The following is a 16516-nucleotide window of genomic DNA, read 5'->3' as shown; positions in this document are numbered from 1 at the left end:
CTATAAATATTGAAGAGAAGGCAAAAACGTGGACTCAACGGTCCCTTCTCTCTCTACAAAGTTTCCACTCAAACAAAAACAAGAAAAAAAACACACTCTCTCTTCTCTCTTTTTTTTTCAGTTTTTTTTCTCTCTCTCTGCAATGTAGTTCGCCGGAGATGGCAAACTTCCACCGTAACAACGTCGAGAACGTGGTCCTTGGCCACCACCGTTCCAAGAGCACCTCCGTCGCCGGTGGCCACTTCCGCCTATGGCACTCCCTCTCCACCACCTCCTTCCGCCGCCTGGTCTTCAATGCCGTCAGCTGCGGCGCCAGCTCCCGGTACGCCGAGAGATCGGACACGTCCTCCGAGAGACACCACCACCAACCGAAACAACAGCACCGGCACAAGACGAAGCCGAATAACGCGAAGTCGGAGAAGCTCTCGGATCTGCTGAACCTGGCGGAGGTCGAAGCTGACGCGGAAACGAAGAAGAAAGAGGACAAACTCGAGGAGCTGAAGAGCCTAGTGAAGGAGCTTCATAAGGAAGATGAGGAAGAGAAAGAAGAAGAATCAATGACGCGGAGAAGAGAAGCTGCTTCGAAAGTGAGGTTGCTAGCCAAAGAGGATTTGGAAGTTAGAGGGACGCTCGCGATGCTTGGAGCTATTCCTCCTCTCGCCGCAATGCTCGATGAATCCAAAAACGACGTCGATTCGCTCGTTGCTTCTCTCTACGCGCTTCTCAACCTCGGAATCGGAAACGACGCGTCAGTTTCTCTTCCTGTTCCTTGTTTTTTTGTTTTTTTTTTTTTTCTGTTTTCCTAACGTTTTGTTTTTTCATCTTTGCTTGGATGAATCGTTACGAGGTGTCATTTTCTATTAGCATATTTTGTTGTTGTTTTTGGTTAGGTTATTCATTAATATGATACGTCTCTTCTCATATGATCTTCTCTCTCTCTTCTTTTCTGATTATTTTTAATTTTCTTTTAAAGTCGTCTTTGCCTGTAAATCCTTCATTGCTCTTTGCTCATTTAATTGTTAAAATGACAGGTTCGTTTTGTAAGTTTTTTTTCTTCATTTTCTGTTTATATCTCTACTTTGCATGAATCAAACATTTCTTTACATGAATATATATATATATTTTTTCTTTACTTTCCAGTTGTGCACATTGTGTGGCCTTTCACTGTTTCTTTTATGTTAGACTAATTTTGATTATTAATTTTTTTTAGTTGTATAGATATTTCTCGTTCATTTTGCCGTTCTGCACATGATGATGCCTTTGAATTGTTTCTTGAATTCTTTGACTGTAACTTTATGTGATTAGCAACATAAGTTCGAATATCCTTTTATCTTCTGTTTAATGTGACATATATAAATGGTTTATGATTAATTTGCGGTTCTCTACACATGATGTTGTTGGCGTTCTTTTCGTGATTAACGGTAAAGTTATTGATTTGTTTTTTTTTTGGTGTGTTTTAACAGGAATAAAGCAGCTATTGTGAAAGTTGGGTCAGTTGAGAAGATGCTGAAGCTGATTGAATCTCCAGATGGTCTAGATTCTTCGGTTTCTGAAGCAATTGTTGCGAATTTCCTTGGACTTAGTGCTTTGGATTCGAATAAGCCCATAATTGGGTCTTCGGCTTCAATTTCTTTTTTAGTTAGAACCCTTCAGAGTTTAGATGACAAGAGTAGTCCCCAAGCCAAGCAAGATGCTTTACGGGCATTGTACAATCTTTCGATCTACCCAGCCAATGTTGCATTCGTTTTGGAAACAGCTTTGGTTCTGTTTCTGGTGAATTCAATAGGGGACATGGAGGTAACTGAAAGAGCGCTTGCGATTCTCAGCAACTTGGTGTCGACCCGAGAGGGTAGAAAGGCGATTAGTGCAGTGCAAGATTCGATTCCGATCCTGGTGGATGTGTTGAATTGGACAGATTCGCCAGAATGCCAGGAGAAGGCGTCCTACATTTTGATGGTTATGGCACACAGGTCTTATGGGGACAAACAGGCCATGATTGAGGCAGGGATTGCGTCATCACTGCTTGAGTTGTCCCTTTTGGGTACCACATTGGCTCAGAAAAGGGCATCAAGGATACTAGAAATTTTGAGGGTAGACAAAGGGAAACAGATTTCTGGGAGCTATGGCTTGGGTGCTGCTGTCTCTGCCCCTATTAGCGGCTCTTCGTCCGCGAAGCCGGACGACGGAGGGAGGGAATGTTTTGACGAGGAGGAAGATATGATGAGTGAGGAGAAGAAAGCAGTGAAGCAACTAGTCCAACAGAGTTTGCAGAACAACATGAGGAAAATTGTGAAAAGGGCCAATTTGCCTCACGATATTGTGCCATCGGATCATTTTAAGTCACTCACCTCAAGTTCTACTTCAAAGAGCCTACCATTTTGAAGAATTGCAGCAGGGAAGAGAGTCAAACCTTGAAGTGAAGTTAGTGTTCAAATCATAGTTTTGTTGAATATTGATATTTTAGGTTGTAGTTAATTGCTAGATCTGCAAAAGTAGCAATTGCATGTCAAAATCTTGATATATAATTATAAATTAAAATTCCTTTTGAGGTTGCATCCTTTTATGGTATGTTCTTCAGATCTTACATCTATGCGAGTAAACCCAGTGTTTTTAAACTGAAAATGAGACCCTCCAAACTATATAAATGGACAATTATCACGGTGCTACATAAGTTGTATGATGGAGTGCCTCCCAATCAGGGGTATGATCTGCAAAATTGGCTAATCTTAGGGTTGCTTCAGTCAGACCATCGTTACAAGCGTCCCTACCTTCAAGGAGTCACTTTCAAACCACAGTACATGTTTGTCTCCCTGCGGGCCCCTACCATATGTTTTATATAAATTAATCTTACTGGATAAGTGGAAAGTGTGGTCATCTTTTTCGTTTTTTTATATATACAACAGGGACTATTCACAGTAGTTCTCTATTTGAGAATCTTTATCCTGTTAGTTTGTCAATATCATGTGTTTGGTTATTTCAGGAATCTTTGGATTAAGAGTTGAATATAAGTTGTTCTTTGTTGTCAAGCATTTACAGTGATATTCTTAGCTGTTAACCCCTTAAATTTTATGGTTAAAGAATTGATAAATTACCTCTCTGTTTATTTAATGCCCACATGAACATGAACATGAACATGAACTAGTCTAATGAATTGTTTCTCTTTCAAGCAGTCGCAGATCCAAATGGCGTGGAAGAAAGATTACAATATAGATCTGATTGGGATGAAAAGCTGAGCTGTTGGTCGCAAATAAGTTTGAAGGGCCATTTTGTTCCCATTATGTAAATGTTTCATGATGCCCTTGCCCTTGTGCTTGTGCTTGTGGGGTACGCTCATTTGTAATGTTATCTTCTGCTGGAGGGGCTTTAATTTTGTTGACTTTAGTGTAAATATTTTATTCTCAATGTAGTTTTAGTCTTAATTAATAGGGTTGTGCTTCCATCATGTGCCAATTAAGTGTAGAATTTTCATTTATTTTCTTCTTTTTGCCTGGGACCAAACTTCTCAAGTTTACTTTTTGTGGAAGACACTGTCCCAAACGATCATCAGTTATTTTTCCTGCTTTTGGACGGCAAAGAAAATGAGAATTTAGAGCACAGACAATGATATGTCGACTAATCCACACTATTTAGATATATTAATTGCACTTACTATTTTGAACTTGATTTTCATTACAATAGATTTCGAGTACGAGATGTTAACTCTCATTATTTTGAATAATAATAACAAAATAAAGGTCAGGCTTCGAGAAGCACCCACTGCTCAGTAGCTTCGCACAAAAGTCCACAAAATGACAAAGGTAATTTTCATTGTCTAACTGAACAATATACCTTGGTTGACAATCTCATGTTCAGTGGTAGACATACGAACTTAAGCTAAGTACTTTGTATATCGCCAATTTGTCTTCTGGCTAGTGTATTGCGTAAACGTGACATGTTTGAGATCTAAACAACTTGGCAGCCAAGTCTCACTAGTCATGAAGGTGATTATGAACTGAGAGGCCAAAAACTTCAAAACAGCGGAACAGTTGGTGATGACATTTATAATTTTGTTGAGCTTTCTTGTACGAGGTTGTCTCACAACCTAAGGTACGACACTTGTTTTCACTTGGGATTCAAAGGTAGTTATTTCTTATAATCCTATATGTTTGGGATGTTTGTTGGTTATCTACAAAACTATCTTTGTCTATAAAAATTTGTAAAATCATTTTTTTTACTACATACGTAAAACTTTATCGAAACATAGTAGAGCAAGTGTGTGGGTGATGATTTATGATTATTACTAATGTTGTATTGGTGGTTGATGCAATGTGAATGAGATAGAGAGAGAAGAGGAAGTAATGGTTGGAAGAGCAAATGCAGTTCCATAATTGATGATTCATTGGCAGTTGCAGGTGGCTGGCTTTGCCTGCCCATTTTACTACCAAGTCAGTTCAACTAGCTGAAGCGTGAGCACATGTTGGCTAATATCATCTACAGATCTTTTTATTTAGACAACAAACAAACTTTCCTAGTGGGGTAGGCAAGACTAGTGGTTTCAATTTTTCTGGTTAATTTTCAGGCCAACCTGTAAAATCATGTTTCACTGTCAATTTTGTGTTTGATAATTTTGCTGCTGAATCATTATTTTCTTACCTAAAAGCAAAAGTAAAGTTTAATAACACTAACATACCTATTTTTACTAACATTAAGTTTTTTAGAAGAAAAAACACAATCTAATGTTATTTTTACTAACATTATTAGGAGCTCAGTTCTTCCACCAACCGCACTAACCAAATTAAAATTAGATAGATATGCATATATGAAGACAGCAGCAGCACTACTGCACTAGCCTCTTTTTAACATGTTAAGTTCTCTATTTGCTTTCAGGAGCTGTCCCAGTTAATGCTATTATATTAATGACTTAAACCTATATATAATTCCTTGATTGAGGAGTATATGGAAAATTTATTGTGCTAATGGTCCCAACTTTCTCTGACTTCAAGGCAAAACATTTAGTTTTCTGATATCAGAGGTCTTCATAGTGGCACATGATCACTCTTTTTCCTCTTTTTGTAAAGTGAAAATTTATTAGATGCATATGATTGCTCTTAGAAGAGAATCAAGGTAAAGACAATTGTAGGAGATAATAGTGGTGCTGCTCATAAAATTAAAGTGATTGATAATTTTATTTTATTTTTCTTGTTGAATTAAACTAAAAGTAAAATTCTGCAAATGCAAAAGAAAAGGGCACTCCTTTAATAGAAAAGGTTAGATAAGTGTTGCAGGTGCCCCATTCCATAATCAATGTTGCAGCTATTTAGACCCTACATCAAATGTGTGGCATAACTTTCCTTTGTTAAGAAAGACTACCCCATGAGCTATATATACAAGTACTTACCTACCCTTCAATTATCCTACATTTTACACACCATCAATCACTACCTTCAGCTTCCACCTTTATATAATCAATGGAAGAATGTTTCACAAAAATCTTGTTATACATCTTCCATCTACACATCATTTCCTCAAATCGGTGTAGATGACACCCATTGATTGATTACAGCTAGCAACACACAATCACATCATGGAATTTGTAGGGTAAGCTATATAACTTATTTTGGTTATTTTATACCATACTATTTTTATTGGAATACTCTAATATGATATACACTTATTTTATAAGGTTTTGTTTTTTTTGTTTTTATTTCCCTAAGCTATTTTAATAATTTTCTAAAAAAAAACCACTTCAAAGTAACTAACTTATTAGCCCACTAGACACTTTAGAATATGTTTAATAAAACTAGCTAACAAGATTTCAAAGGGTAAGCATATTTTTATTCATAATTAATTGGTCTTGTTCATTTGAGTGGATTTGAGAGAGAGTAATTGAAAGGATTTAATGATAAATTTTTTTGTTATTTATTTGAATAGATTTGGAAGTAAATGAGAGTGAATTTGGAAGTAAATTTTTTTAATCTGTCATATAAATTATCTCACAAATTTTACTTCCAAATCTATTCTCACTTACCTCTAAATCTATTTAAATAACAAAAAAAAAAAATAATTATCGTCAAATCCTCTCAAATCCTTTCAATTACTCTCCTCCAAATCCACTCAAGTGAACAATACCTTAAACCCATAAATTTCACATTTATTTTTCCTATAACCAGTGGGATGATGATACTTTGACAACATTTTAACACCATTTACGTATCATTCTATGTGATTGATCTATATTAATGTTTATGATTATTATTATTGTTAATTATAAAATAATTTTGGATCAATCACATAATTACGTATAGATGATATTAAAATATTGTAAAAAAAAATATTGTTAAAATATTATTATCTAATAAATATACTCAATAACTACAATTTTGATGATCACTCACCACGACAATTATGAAGCCGCGTTTCATGGACCAGCGAAGGACACAAGGCCAGAAAATTATTGGACCCAGATTTCTTATAGTCCAAAAAAACAGGCATTTAATCTTATTTGTGGTTAAAAAAACATTATTGTATGGTTACATTGAAGAGATGGAAAAAATAGTGTAGTTAAAAAGGAGTAGTTGAAGTAAAACTAGATGTCGGTGGCAATGATTGAAGGTGGTGTTTTGAAGCTAAACACAAAATACATGTTGTGAAAGAAGTAGAAAGTTGAAGCCATTGTCTGAATATGTATCTATGTGGAAGGAAACCGACACGTGTATACAAACATTAAGTAACCCGAAAGTTTGGTGTGTGCAATAAATATATCCGACATGTTTCCTTTTTTTCCCCACCAAGATTTGACCATTGAAAAAACACAAGATTCTGTTTCTCATTGTTTTATGCATATTGGCATTGATGTAAGGCCAATAACACCTATTATGATAATAGTAATAAATAGAGAAAATGGTAAAGAAGATCTTTTATGAAGCTAATTAAGCATAAAAGCACATTTTTTTTGCTCACCTGAGAAATCCATCACCATGAATGTGAGCTTATTGGTCAAATAACTAGGCATGATGATGCACACTAGTCGATGGCCTCTTTCAATTCTCATGAAGTCATGAAGGGGACCATTGCTTCACTATGCTTATTTGTTACCCTCAATCTTCCGCACTTCTTTCTTCTCATTTTTACTCTAATTTTTTTTCCAAACTTTTTTTATATTTTTAATTCGTTTTTACTTTTATATTTGATGATGTTTGATATTAACTTATTCTTTATTTTTATAAAAAATACTTAATGTAATATGTTAAATTGATGTTAATATTATTATGTTAAAATATGTATCATTTTTTATTTTAAAATTCATCTAACTTTGACGTGTGATACTCTCAAAAAGGAGAAGATGAGCTAAATTTTAAAATGTGACAGACTCAAATTTTAACACGTAACACTTACTTTCTGGTGATGTTATAACGTCAATTTAACATAAAATATCACATTGTCTCTTTATAGAAATAGGTACTCTATCGAGTTGTTTTAAAAAAATAAAAATTTAATTGAATAAAAAATATATGGATACTAAAATGAATCCAAAGTTTAAATTTAGGAATCAAATATTATTTTTTAAACCTCTTTCTTTTTATCAAGTTCTTAAGTAAGTTTTAAGAAAAATAACCTTTAAGTTACTTGATAAGATTGAATACTGAAAAATACTTGTTTTCATACTTATTAATTAGTTTAAAGTTGTACTTATTCATGAAACAATATGTTTTCCTCATAGAAAAGTTGTAAGTAAGAAAGTTTTGTAATTCATTGTACATGAATTTTCTACATCATTGGAGTGTTGCTAGTTGTTTCTCGCTAAGCCGGTCATCAATCGCTTAACTACAAGGAAGATTATTCGCTCAGTGCACAACCACAACTCGCTGAGCGAATTGGATCAGTTAAATGATCAACGATTGAGTTTTCGCTTAACGCATGCATAATTGTGTGTTGAGAAAATTATTTAAATCTGAATTGGTTTTTCGTTCGAGAATGATAGAAAAAGAGAAGTTCTAAGAGAGAAAAATTATGAAACTTCTTTAGGAACTCCAGGAAACTACTTCAAGGCATTAGGATACCCTTTTCGCAAGGAATTGCTTCAAATGTGTATGTTCTAGATGAGTAGGAATATCTAATATTCTATTTCAATTGAATTGGATGTATTGAACTCATTTTGATGTAATCTTCCTGTTCAATATATTGTTAGCTACAAAACCAATGACAAGTGCACCGGTCACAACGTAACAAGTGATAAATATCGTTATCTCCCAAGGGACTTGTGCAACACATAACAATTCTTCCTTTTAAAACTATATTAGACATCAAAGTGCACAAAACAACACAAGAAACTCTTTTTGGTATTTTATCAAACAGTTGGTGTGCAAGAAATTTAACATAGTGTATTTACAATTTGTCAAGACTAGAATTCATCCATTTCATTCTCATGCATTCACAAACATCTCAATTCCATCCAATAGATATTCAATTTCAATTTTAGGTTCAATCATATTTCTCAATACATCAAGAACCAAAATTCATGCATGGGCGATCAATCCAAAGCAAGCATTAAGCATAAAAATTGAATACTAACATGAATTGGAAAAATATATAGCATTAAGATCACAAAATGCATAAGAATTTCATGTTTTACAACTAATCTCAACAAATAGGAAAAGCCCTCCATGGTGGAGAACTTAGAGTTCTTCAAAATTGAAAAGATAGGGAAGAAATTGGAACCAAAGCACAGCCTTTCCCAAGGTTCTTGGCAACTACTACATGCTCCATTTGCGCCTCTCCTTTGCAATTCCATCTCCAATTCGTGACCCATCTTCTTCCTCCCCAAAAGGGAAAAAATCACCATTGATGAAGCTTGAAGATCCAAGGAGGAGTGGGAGAGCTTCCCAACACCCCAAACAGCCTTCAAAGGCCTCTCCCAATCTCTCTAGGTAAAGAATGAAGTGTAGTAGGAGAAGAATGCTAAAAAAAATTGTGAGACTCATGTTTAAATAACCATTTTGACACATCAACACCGTCCGTGCTCAACCCCTCTCTTCTAGGGCGCCCAGGCGAGAGGTTTGCACAAAGTCAGGGAGGCAAAGGGCGCCCAGGCCCCTTCTGAACCAGGGGGGCTTAGCCTGATTTTTTTGCACTGTATCTTTTTCTCTTTTTCTGCAGATCTGCTTGCTCCAAAGGCGTCCAACATGAGTATTTGCTTCAAATTGATCTTTTGTTGTCCCAAAACATGTTCTCTTGAGTTCTTGCTTGTTTTCCTCCACTAGAATTGCTTCCGATTCATTTATTTCACACACTTAAATAAAGATATTAGAGGTAAAAACAAACATCTACTAAATAAAACACAAGAAAACTAGAAAACACACTAAACTTGAGTATAAAGGTAAAAACTATGAAGGAGTTGATTTATTTACAAATTATATACACAAAAACATGTAAAATCAACTGTTAAAATATATCTTGTGTTCAAATGCTTTTCTTATCATTATATGAAAGTATGATGAATTTCTAAATATTTGTGTTTAGTGGAAAAGTGAACTTAAATGTGGACATAAGACGAGCAACAAAAAGGAACGATGTTAGGAATAATGTAATTTCTTCTGGTCATTCTTAAAAATAAGATTTTAATGCAAATTATATGTTAAGTTAATTAAGGAATTAATAATTTAATATATATATATATATATATATATATATATATATATATATATATTTAAAACTTGATTTAAGGAATTGAACCAATTGTATACAGTGATGAATGTTTGAACATTGAAAATATTGTCCAGAATGTTACTGTAAAGTGATTCAGGAACCCAATTTCAATGAAACTTTCTTTTAAAGTTTCAATCATAATTTTAAATTCTTGTTAGTTTAAGGCAATTTCATCGATATGAATTCCACTGTAAACATTGCTAAATTAATTTTAGTAAATGAGTCCAATTAAACAACATAACCCCAATTTCCTTGGGAGAACAATACTCTTTAATACTTACTACTTGAAACGATTTGATATACTTGTCAAAAGATTATCAAATACATAAATTTAAAATTAAAGCTTAACTGACTGAGCTAGAATTATTTGATATAGTTGATAATTTAATTAGTATATGTAAAATGTATATAATTTTTTCATATAAATAAAATTTGTTCTTTTTTAGATAAAATGTTATTATATAATTATAATTTTTTATTTTTAAAAATAAATTAAATTCTAATTAAATTTTTTAATGTTTGTAATGAAATAAAAAGTTTGCACTTTTCACTATAAGGGTTTCAAAACCTTTTTAACCTTCTTTGTCAAAATAAGAAACGTTTACCCTTTTGCAATATTCATTTATATACAACTTAAATTGTTTCTTTGGAACAGAAATTAACTTTTCTTCTTTATGAACTTTTTTCTAGGACTAAAATTCATCTATTTTGTGCAAAATATTGAACTTTAAACATACTAAGACAATATTTTGGTTTTAAAATGTTAAAGTTTGTACATTTAAGGATTAGGGTTTCTAAATATTATTTCATCATCTAATGTTACATTATTTATATATTTTCACTTATTTGGTTATTTTCTTCAAATTTGGGTATCCATAAGTTGGTAATATATTGTCTGCTTTGGGCCAAGTCCTCATGGATTTGCTTTTGATACCACTCCAAAAGGCCTTACCAATGGAGGTATCTATGTGTATATAAATCCATATCTGTCTCTTCTCTTGCTCTCCACCTCTCATGAGTCATCTGGCGAATTTGCCACTGGCCACCTGCTTGGCTCCACCTGATCATGGGGGACGTACTCGTCTAAGCTTGGTCAGCAGACTTGAACCATGGGCTCTGATACCACTGTTGGAGGGGAAGTTCAACACACACATAAACCTCCACACTTGGTAAGATATTGTCCACTTTGGGTCAAGCCCTCGCAGATTTGCTTTTGGTACCATTTCAAAAGGCCTCTTACTAATGGAGGTATCTATGTGTATATAAACTCATATATGTCTCTGCTTTTAACCAATGTGGGACTTTGTTTATATCCCAACAATATATCTGTATTGCAAATACAAAAGCAAATCTACTTCATAAATATTGTCACTCTTGAGAAGAAAAATTGAAATGCCATCATGAAGTTTATACGATATTGGTTTGTGTAAGATTTTATTAGAAAGAAGATTTCATTTTCAATGGAGTTAATTCTAAAAAAATAAAGAGGTAATATATTTGTTTACTTAAGATTTATATTTTCTCTAAGTTGTAATTTTTGTACTCAAAATATGCATTGTTCTTTACATTTTTACATGGAGTTAGAATCCATGTTTAAATTAAACTGACTCTAATTTACTAATTATAAAAGGAAATTGCTAACATTAGTGTATACTGAATCAAATCTTTCAAAGTTGTCTCAAAGTATCCGAATGTTCTAGAGAGAGTATTGAAGATAAACTCTTTCAACTTACACCTACGAATACAATACAAGGACTAAAATACTACAAAGATGTAATATTGTGAACCATTATTATTCGGGTTAAATTCAATTGTTGGGGTTATGTTACGTTGTTTAAAGTTTAATTGTTGGTCAGTTAACAATTTTTTGTGTGTCTAAATTAGTCAAATGGTACTTTTTATGTCAAAGTTAGTTCAACATTTGACAAATAGTAACAAATGAAATAATTAATGCACGTAACCTATCTTTTTACCTCAAACATTTATTTATAGGCTTTATGATGAGTTTTTGATTAACATTAGCCTAATTACAACCCAATTTTGAGTAATCATTCTTATGTTATTTTGAGTAATCATTCTTATGTGATTGGCAAACATACCAAATCGTTCCAGCAATATAAAACAGTAAGACAAAATATCGTTTCTCAAGAGACTCATGTAATACTAATTCGTTTAGAACAAAACAATAAGACTAGTTAGTAATGGAAAACACATACACACACACACACACAGGAGAAACTAAGAGGAGGAAGGGAGTGCTCCCACAAGCCCTAGCAGACCTCCAAGCTCTCCAAAGAATGCTTTTATGCCTCCAACATCCCAACTGTTGGAAGTCCCACATCGACTAGAGATAAGAGCAATTTATAATATATAAGTGGGTGCAAACCTCACCTTACAAACTGGTTTTGTGGGGTTGAGTTAGGCTTAAAGTCCACTTCTTAACATGGTATCAGAGCTATGGTTAGAGTCTATCCTAGCGATATTTGTTGTTTGTTGGGCATGTTGTTCCACCCGTTATCGTGCCGTTATCGGACCACCCATTAATGTCTAGTCTCACGCTCGAGATGATGTTTATACCTCGGCGTGAGGGGGGTGTGTTGGAAGTCCCACATCGACTAGAGATAAGGCCAATTTATAATATATAAGTGGGTGGAAACTTCACCTTATAGCCGGTTTTGTGGAGCTGAGTTAAGCTTAAAGTCCACTTCTTAACACAACGACCAAACTTCCTTCGAGAAACAAGAAGATATATAGGGCTCAACTTGCCACATTAGCAAAGTGTCGCTCAACACCGTGTCTCTACCAGTCAGCACTAAATGCAGGACTGCCATGGGTTGCTCCTTGTAATATTTGTGCTCAGCGGTGATAAAAGGGCTCAATAATGTGGCCTCTTAAACACATACACTCAACAACAAGGAGGTGGTGCTAAGTGCTACTTGAACTTCATGCTCTCCTTCTTTTTGTTGTTCTTCCTGCTTCTTTGGGTTGTCCAGCTTCGTGGTTTAGTAGAGGGACTTCTTGTTACAAAATAAGATACAAAAAGATGGGATTAGAGATATAAATTAGTATGTGTAGTCCAAAATATAGGTATTTACAAAAGTAAGATAAAAGTAGGATTGAGCAAGTTACAAGCTAGAGAAGATTGATTTTGTTAATGAAATATGGCTCAGATAATGATAAAAACTAACATTACCAATCATACTTTAATCTTAAGTTAATAATTTTTAAGGTTAACTTCCTCTAATATTGTTAACTCTGATCGGTCCAATTCAAGGTTAGACAATCATTTTGGTGATCATCCAAGCTTAGTGGCCTACTCTTTGAGCTAGTTCTTGACTATCTTAGCTAATGCGTGGTCGGTTGATTTATTTGTTAGTGTATCGGGCAAGCTTGTTTGCTCTTCCGAGCCGGTACTTGATCATCAGGGTTAATGTGTGGTCAATCAAGTTGTTAGTGGTCAACTGGGCTCATTAGTTTGCTCTTTCGAGCTAGGGGTTGACCATCTGACCTGGTGTATGATTGACCAACCTATTTGGTGACCGGGCTTATTGGTTTGCTCATGGTTACAGAATCTTGAGCAGTCAGACTTGTTGGTTCGTTCTCTGAGTTAGGAGTTGATCATTCAAACTATAGTTGACTATCTAAGCTTTAACTAACCAAACAATTATACAATACTTTTTTTTAGTTGAAGTTGTTATTCTTAAAAATAATTACCTTTAGGTAAATGGAATTTACTAAATATTTTAAATACATTTTTATTATAAAAACAATGAAAATGTTATTATTTAATTTTATAAAATAAAATATTTGTTAAAAAATTTATTTATATATAATATCAAATTAATTTAATAAATAATTGTAATTTTTAAATATCCCGTGCTTTAACGTGAACAAATTTGATGTAACAATCTCTATAGCGACAACAAAGCAAATATACAGGATTCTTATTTTGAATTATGAGAAGAAAAAACAAGTCACGAATACTACAAATGTGATTTTAAAAAAAAAAATCTTCGAAAATTTAGAAGATTAATATGTTACATTGCATATTGAATGACATGCATATAACAACTACATATATTAAATTTCAAATTTTAAAAATTGAAATGAAGATCTTTTGAGCTCATTATCATTTTGCTATTAACATAAATTCATTGTGGTCAACATCATGAAATGCTAATCTCTTGTATTTGTAATATTTTATTTAATAATTTTTAAATAATGAAATGAATATCTTTTTAGATAATTATCATTTCTATACTGTGATAATTTTTATATTATGATAAAGTCATTCTAGTGAACTCCATTATGTGTTTTAAACTCTTTTAATTACTTATAATTTTTATACAAATAAGAAAAAAATATTATTTTTTTACAAATATTCCATTAATTATAATAAAATGATTCATCACATAAACAAAAATTATTTACCTTTTTTTTCAAAACAGATCATGTGTATTGCACGGATAAAAACACTCTTATAAGTCTTTGGTTGTAAGTTGAAGTTGGTACCAAAATAATTTCTCAAAACTAAAGATAAGAAAATTATTTAAACAAAGATTAAACAGATTAGTTTTATTATCTATTAAGAAAAACTGTTAAATGAAACTATTTATGATAATTTAATAGATAATTTTATATTAATAAAAGCTTAAAAAATAAATTTTAAATAAAAAAACTTTATTCTTAAGTTTGGTTTTGACTTTTCAAAAACGCCTTAATATCTTCATGATCATATTTTAGTATGATATAATATAACTGTATGTTACGCTAATTGAAATAATAATAATCAAACAAATATATAATGTTACTAGGATATCTCTACTAAAAAAAATGTTAACTTTTGGTATGCATAGAAGAAGATAATAAATTGATTATTAGCTGATATAAAATTCTGGAATATTTTTATTTGAAATAAGCACTAAAAGTTATGTTTGAAAAGAAATAAATGTAAACATCAATGAAACTGAGTTCATTGTAGTTTTCAGAACGAAAATACTAATTACGGTAATTCATAAGTTTCAGAAAAGTACCAATGAGTGAAAGTTAGAGAGTGGCAGCATGCTTACTTAAGTGTTACAGATGATAAAATAAAAAGTGCACATAAATAATATAAGGAATTTATATTATTTGGGAAGTATGTCCGACTCGATTCATTACGAGTTAATTATTTAGTGAGTTAATTTAATCTGATTTATTTATTAATAAATCAAAAAGAATTCGAATCTAACTCAATCCATTATAGATTATGATTTAAACAAGCTAATTTTCTAACTTACTTAATTATATTTTTAAAAAATTAAAAAATTATAATTTTTTTATAATTTAAATTTAAATAATTTCATCTTAAAATGATGTTAAATTTTAAAGAATTCAAAATAAAAAGTTAATATACAACTCGAATATAATAAAAGAAAAACTTAAAAACTGAATATATAAATTTATAATATTAATAATTTTTGTGTTATTTATCTAAATTAAAAATTAATTTATATAATTTTTATTTTTTTAAATCCAACTCGAATTTATAATAGACTTAATTTCCAAACTCTAATCCATTTTCACATCATCATATTTGGAGTTAACTATCATTTGAATTTGTTGAAAGAAAGTGTAAGGAACTTGAATTAAAATACACTTGCATAAGTTATTGGTTTCAGCTAGCTGCAACTCTTGTAGGTGTAAGAGCATTGCCGAAAAACAGCAGAAATGATTTTGTTTGTTCTTGAGCGTGTTGAATGGATTCATGGTATGAGTATACATAGACTGATATAAAAAAGGTAAAACATGTGGTAACTTTGCAGTACTATAATTATAGCAGACTCACACTGTAACTAAATGGGTCCACCAAAGCAATGACAGGAATTCCATTCTGATAATGGCGATGGCGATGGCCCCACCTTCAGAAGCACCAAGCCCTCAAACTTCTCAGCTTCGCTCATGATGAAACTGCAATCATTTCAATTAGACTTAAATTTCCATTAGGTTATTAATTCATCTCTTCATTGTTTCTACAGAAGGTTAAGTTATTTTTAGGCTTAATACCTCTTTTCGTCCTTCTTTTGGAGGTGAATGTTTAATTGCGTCCTATCTTTTTTCAAAAATTCAATTTCGTCCCACTTTTTGAAAAAAGTGTACAATCAAGTCCTTTTGGGTAACGGAGTTAAAAATATAACGTTTGACCTATGTTCTGTGCAACGTGGCAGTTTATTGATCAGAACTTTGAAGGGTAAAGTTGGGATTTGAGAAGAATTCACTTGGTTAAGAAGTAAAAGGGGTTAGCGTTTGGTTTCCACCCAATTGGTCTTTGAGATTTGGAAAGTGTTTGTGGAGAAATAGGAATGGCTTTCCAAGGGTGTTCTTCGGTTTCCAAAAGTTGGGCCAAAGGGTGTTCTTCTCGTTCGTCCCATGGTGGTGCTTGTAGGGGAGGTGGGTTAATCCCAACGTGTTATTGTGGAGATGTTGTAGTAATCAAAGTGGCCAGAACTACGAAGAATGTTGGGAGAAATTTTTGGGGTTGTCCTCGTTACAAGGTTTGAAGTTCTCAGCTAATCTTTTCTTCATTTGACTTGATGGTAGGTATCGTTGAATAACATGGTGGATAACANGGTGGATCTTNATTTNGGAGCTGCTGTAACTTTTTTAAGTGGTGTTGTGAAGACAACGTTGATGAAAAAGATTGCACAATTCTGAAGAGGATAAGCGAGCTGGAAAATGCAGTGAAGGATTTGCAGAAAATGCAGAAAAGGATGAAGATGTTAGTTGTAGCTTTGTGTGTGTGTATTGTGGTTGTCCTTGTCATATTCTGGTTGTGTTTAGGTTGATTTACTTA

At 32.8% G+C, this 16516-nt stretch overlaps 2 protein-coding genes across 3 annotated transcripts in view; one reads left to right on the top strand and one right to left on the bottom strand.

Annotated features, from left to right (window-relative positions):
- The first annotated feature begins 19 nt into the window (after window positions 1–19).
- Window positions 20–3437, top strand: LOC106765305 (U-box domain-containing protein 7). Of its 2 annotated transcripts, XM_014649881.2 has the most exons (3): window positions 20–748; window positions 1464–2421; window positions 3171–3437. In XM_014649881.2, exons 1-2 carry the CDS (start codon window positions 159–161, stop codon window positions 2380–2382), a joined length of 1509 nt encoding a protein of 502 aa, XP_014505367.1. In that variant the 5' UTR covers window positions 20–158; the 3' UTR covers window positions 2383–2421; window positions 3171–3437. The 2 variants fall into 2 exon arrangements, with proteins under 2 accessions (XP_014505367.1, XP_022638185.1); XM_022782464.1 differs by lacking the exon at window positions 3171–3437 and having other exon boundaries at window positions 1464–3026.
- A 12081-nt stretch (window positions 3438–15518) lies between these two features.
- Window positions 15519–16516, bottom strand: part of LOC106763712 — a 15271-nt gene continuing 14273 nt past the window's right edge. The window contains exon 5 of the mRNA XM_014647878.1: window positions 15519–15633. Within this exon, the coding sequence (XP_014503364.1) occupies window positions 15519–15633 (115 nt within the window). The remainder of the gene's footprint in view (window positions 15634–16516) is intronic.

Source organism: Vigna radiata, chromosome 6 (genome assembly GCF_000741045.1).
Source record: "Vigna radiata var. radiata cultivar VC1973A chromosome 6, Vradiata_ver6, whole genome shotgun sequence".
NCBI lineage: Eukaryota > Viridiplantae > Streptophyta > Magnoliopsida > Fabales > Fabaceae > Vigna > Vigna radiata.
The sequence above is the reverse complement of the archived record's forward strand: the minus strand, read 5'-3'. Positions and strand labels throughout refer to the sequence as shown.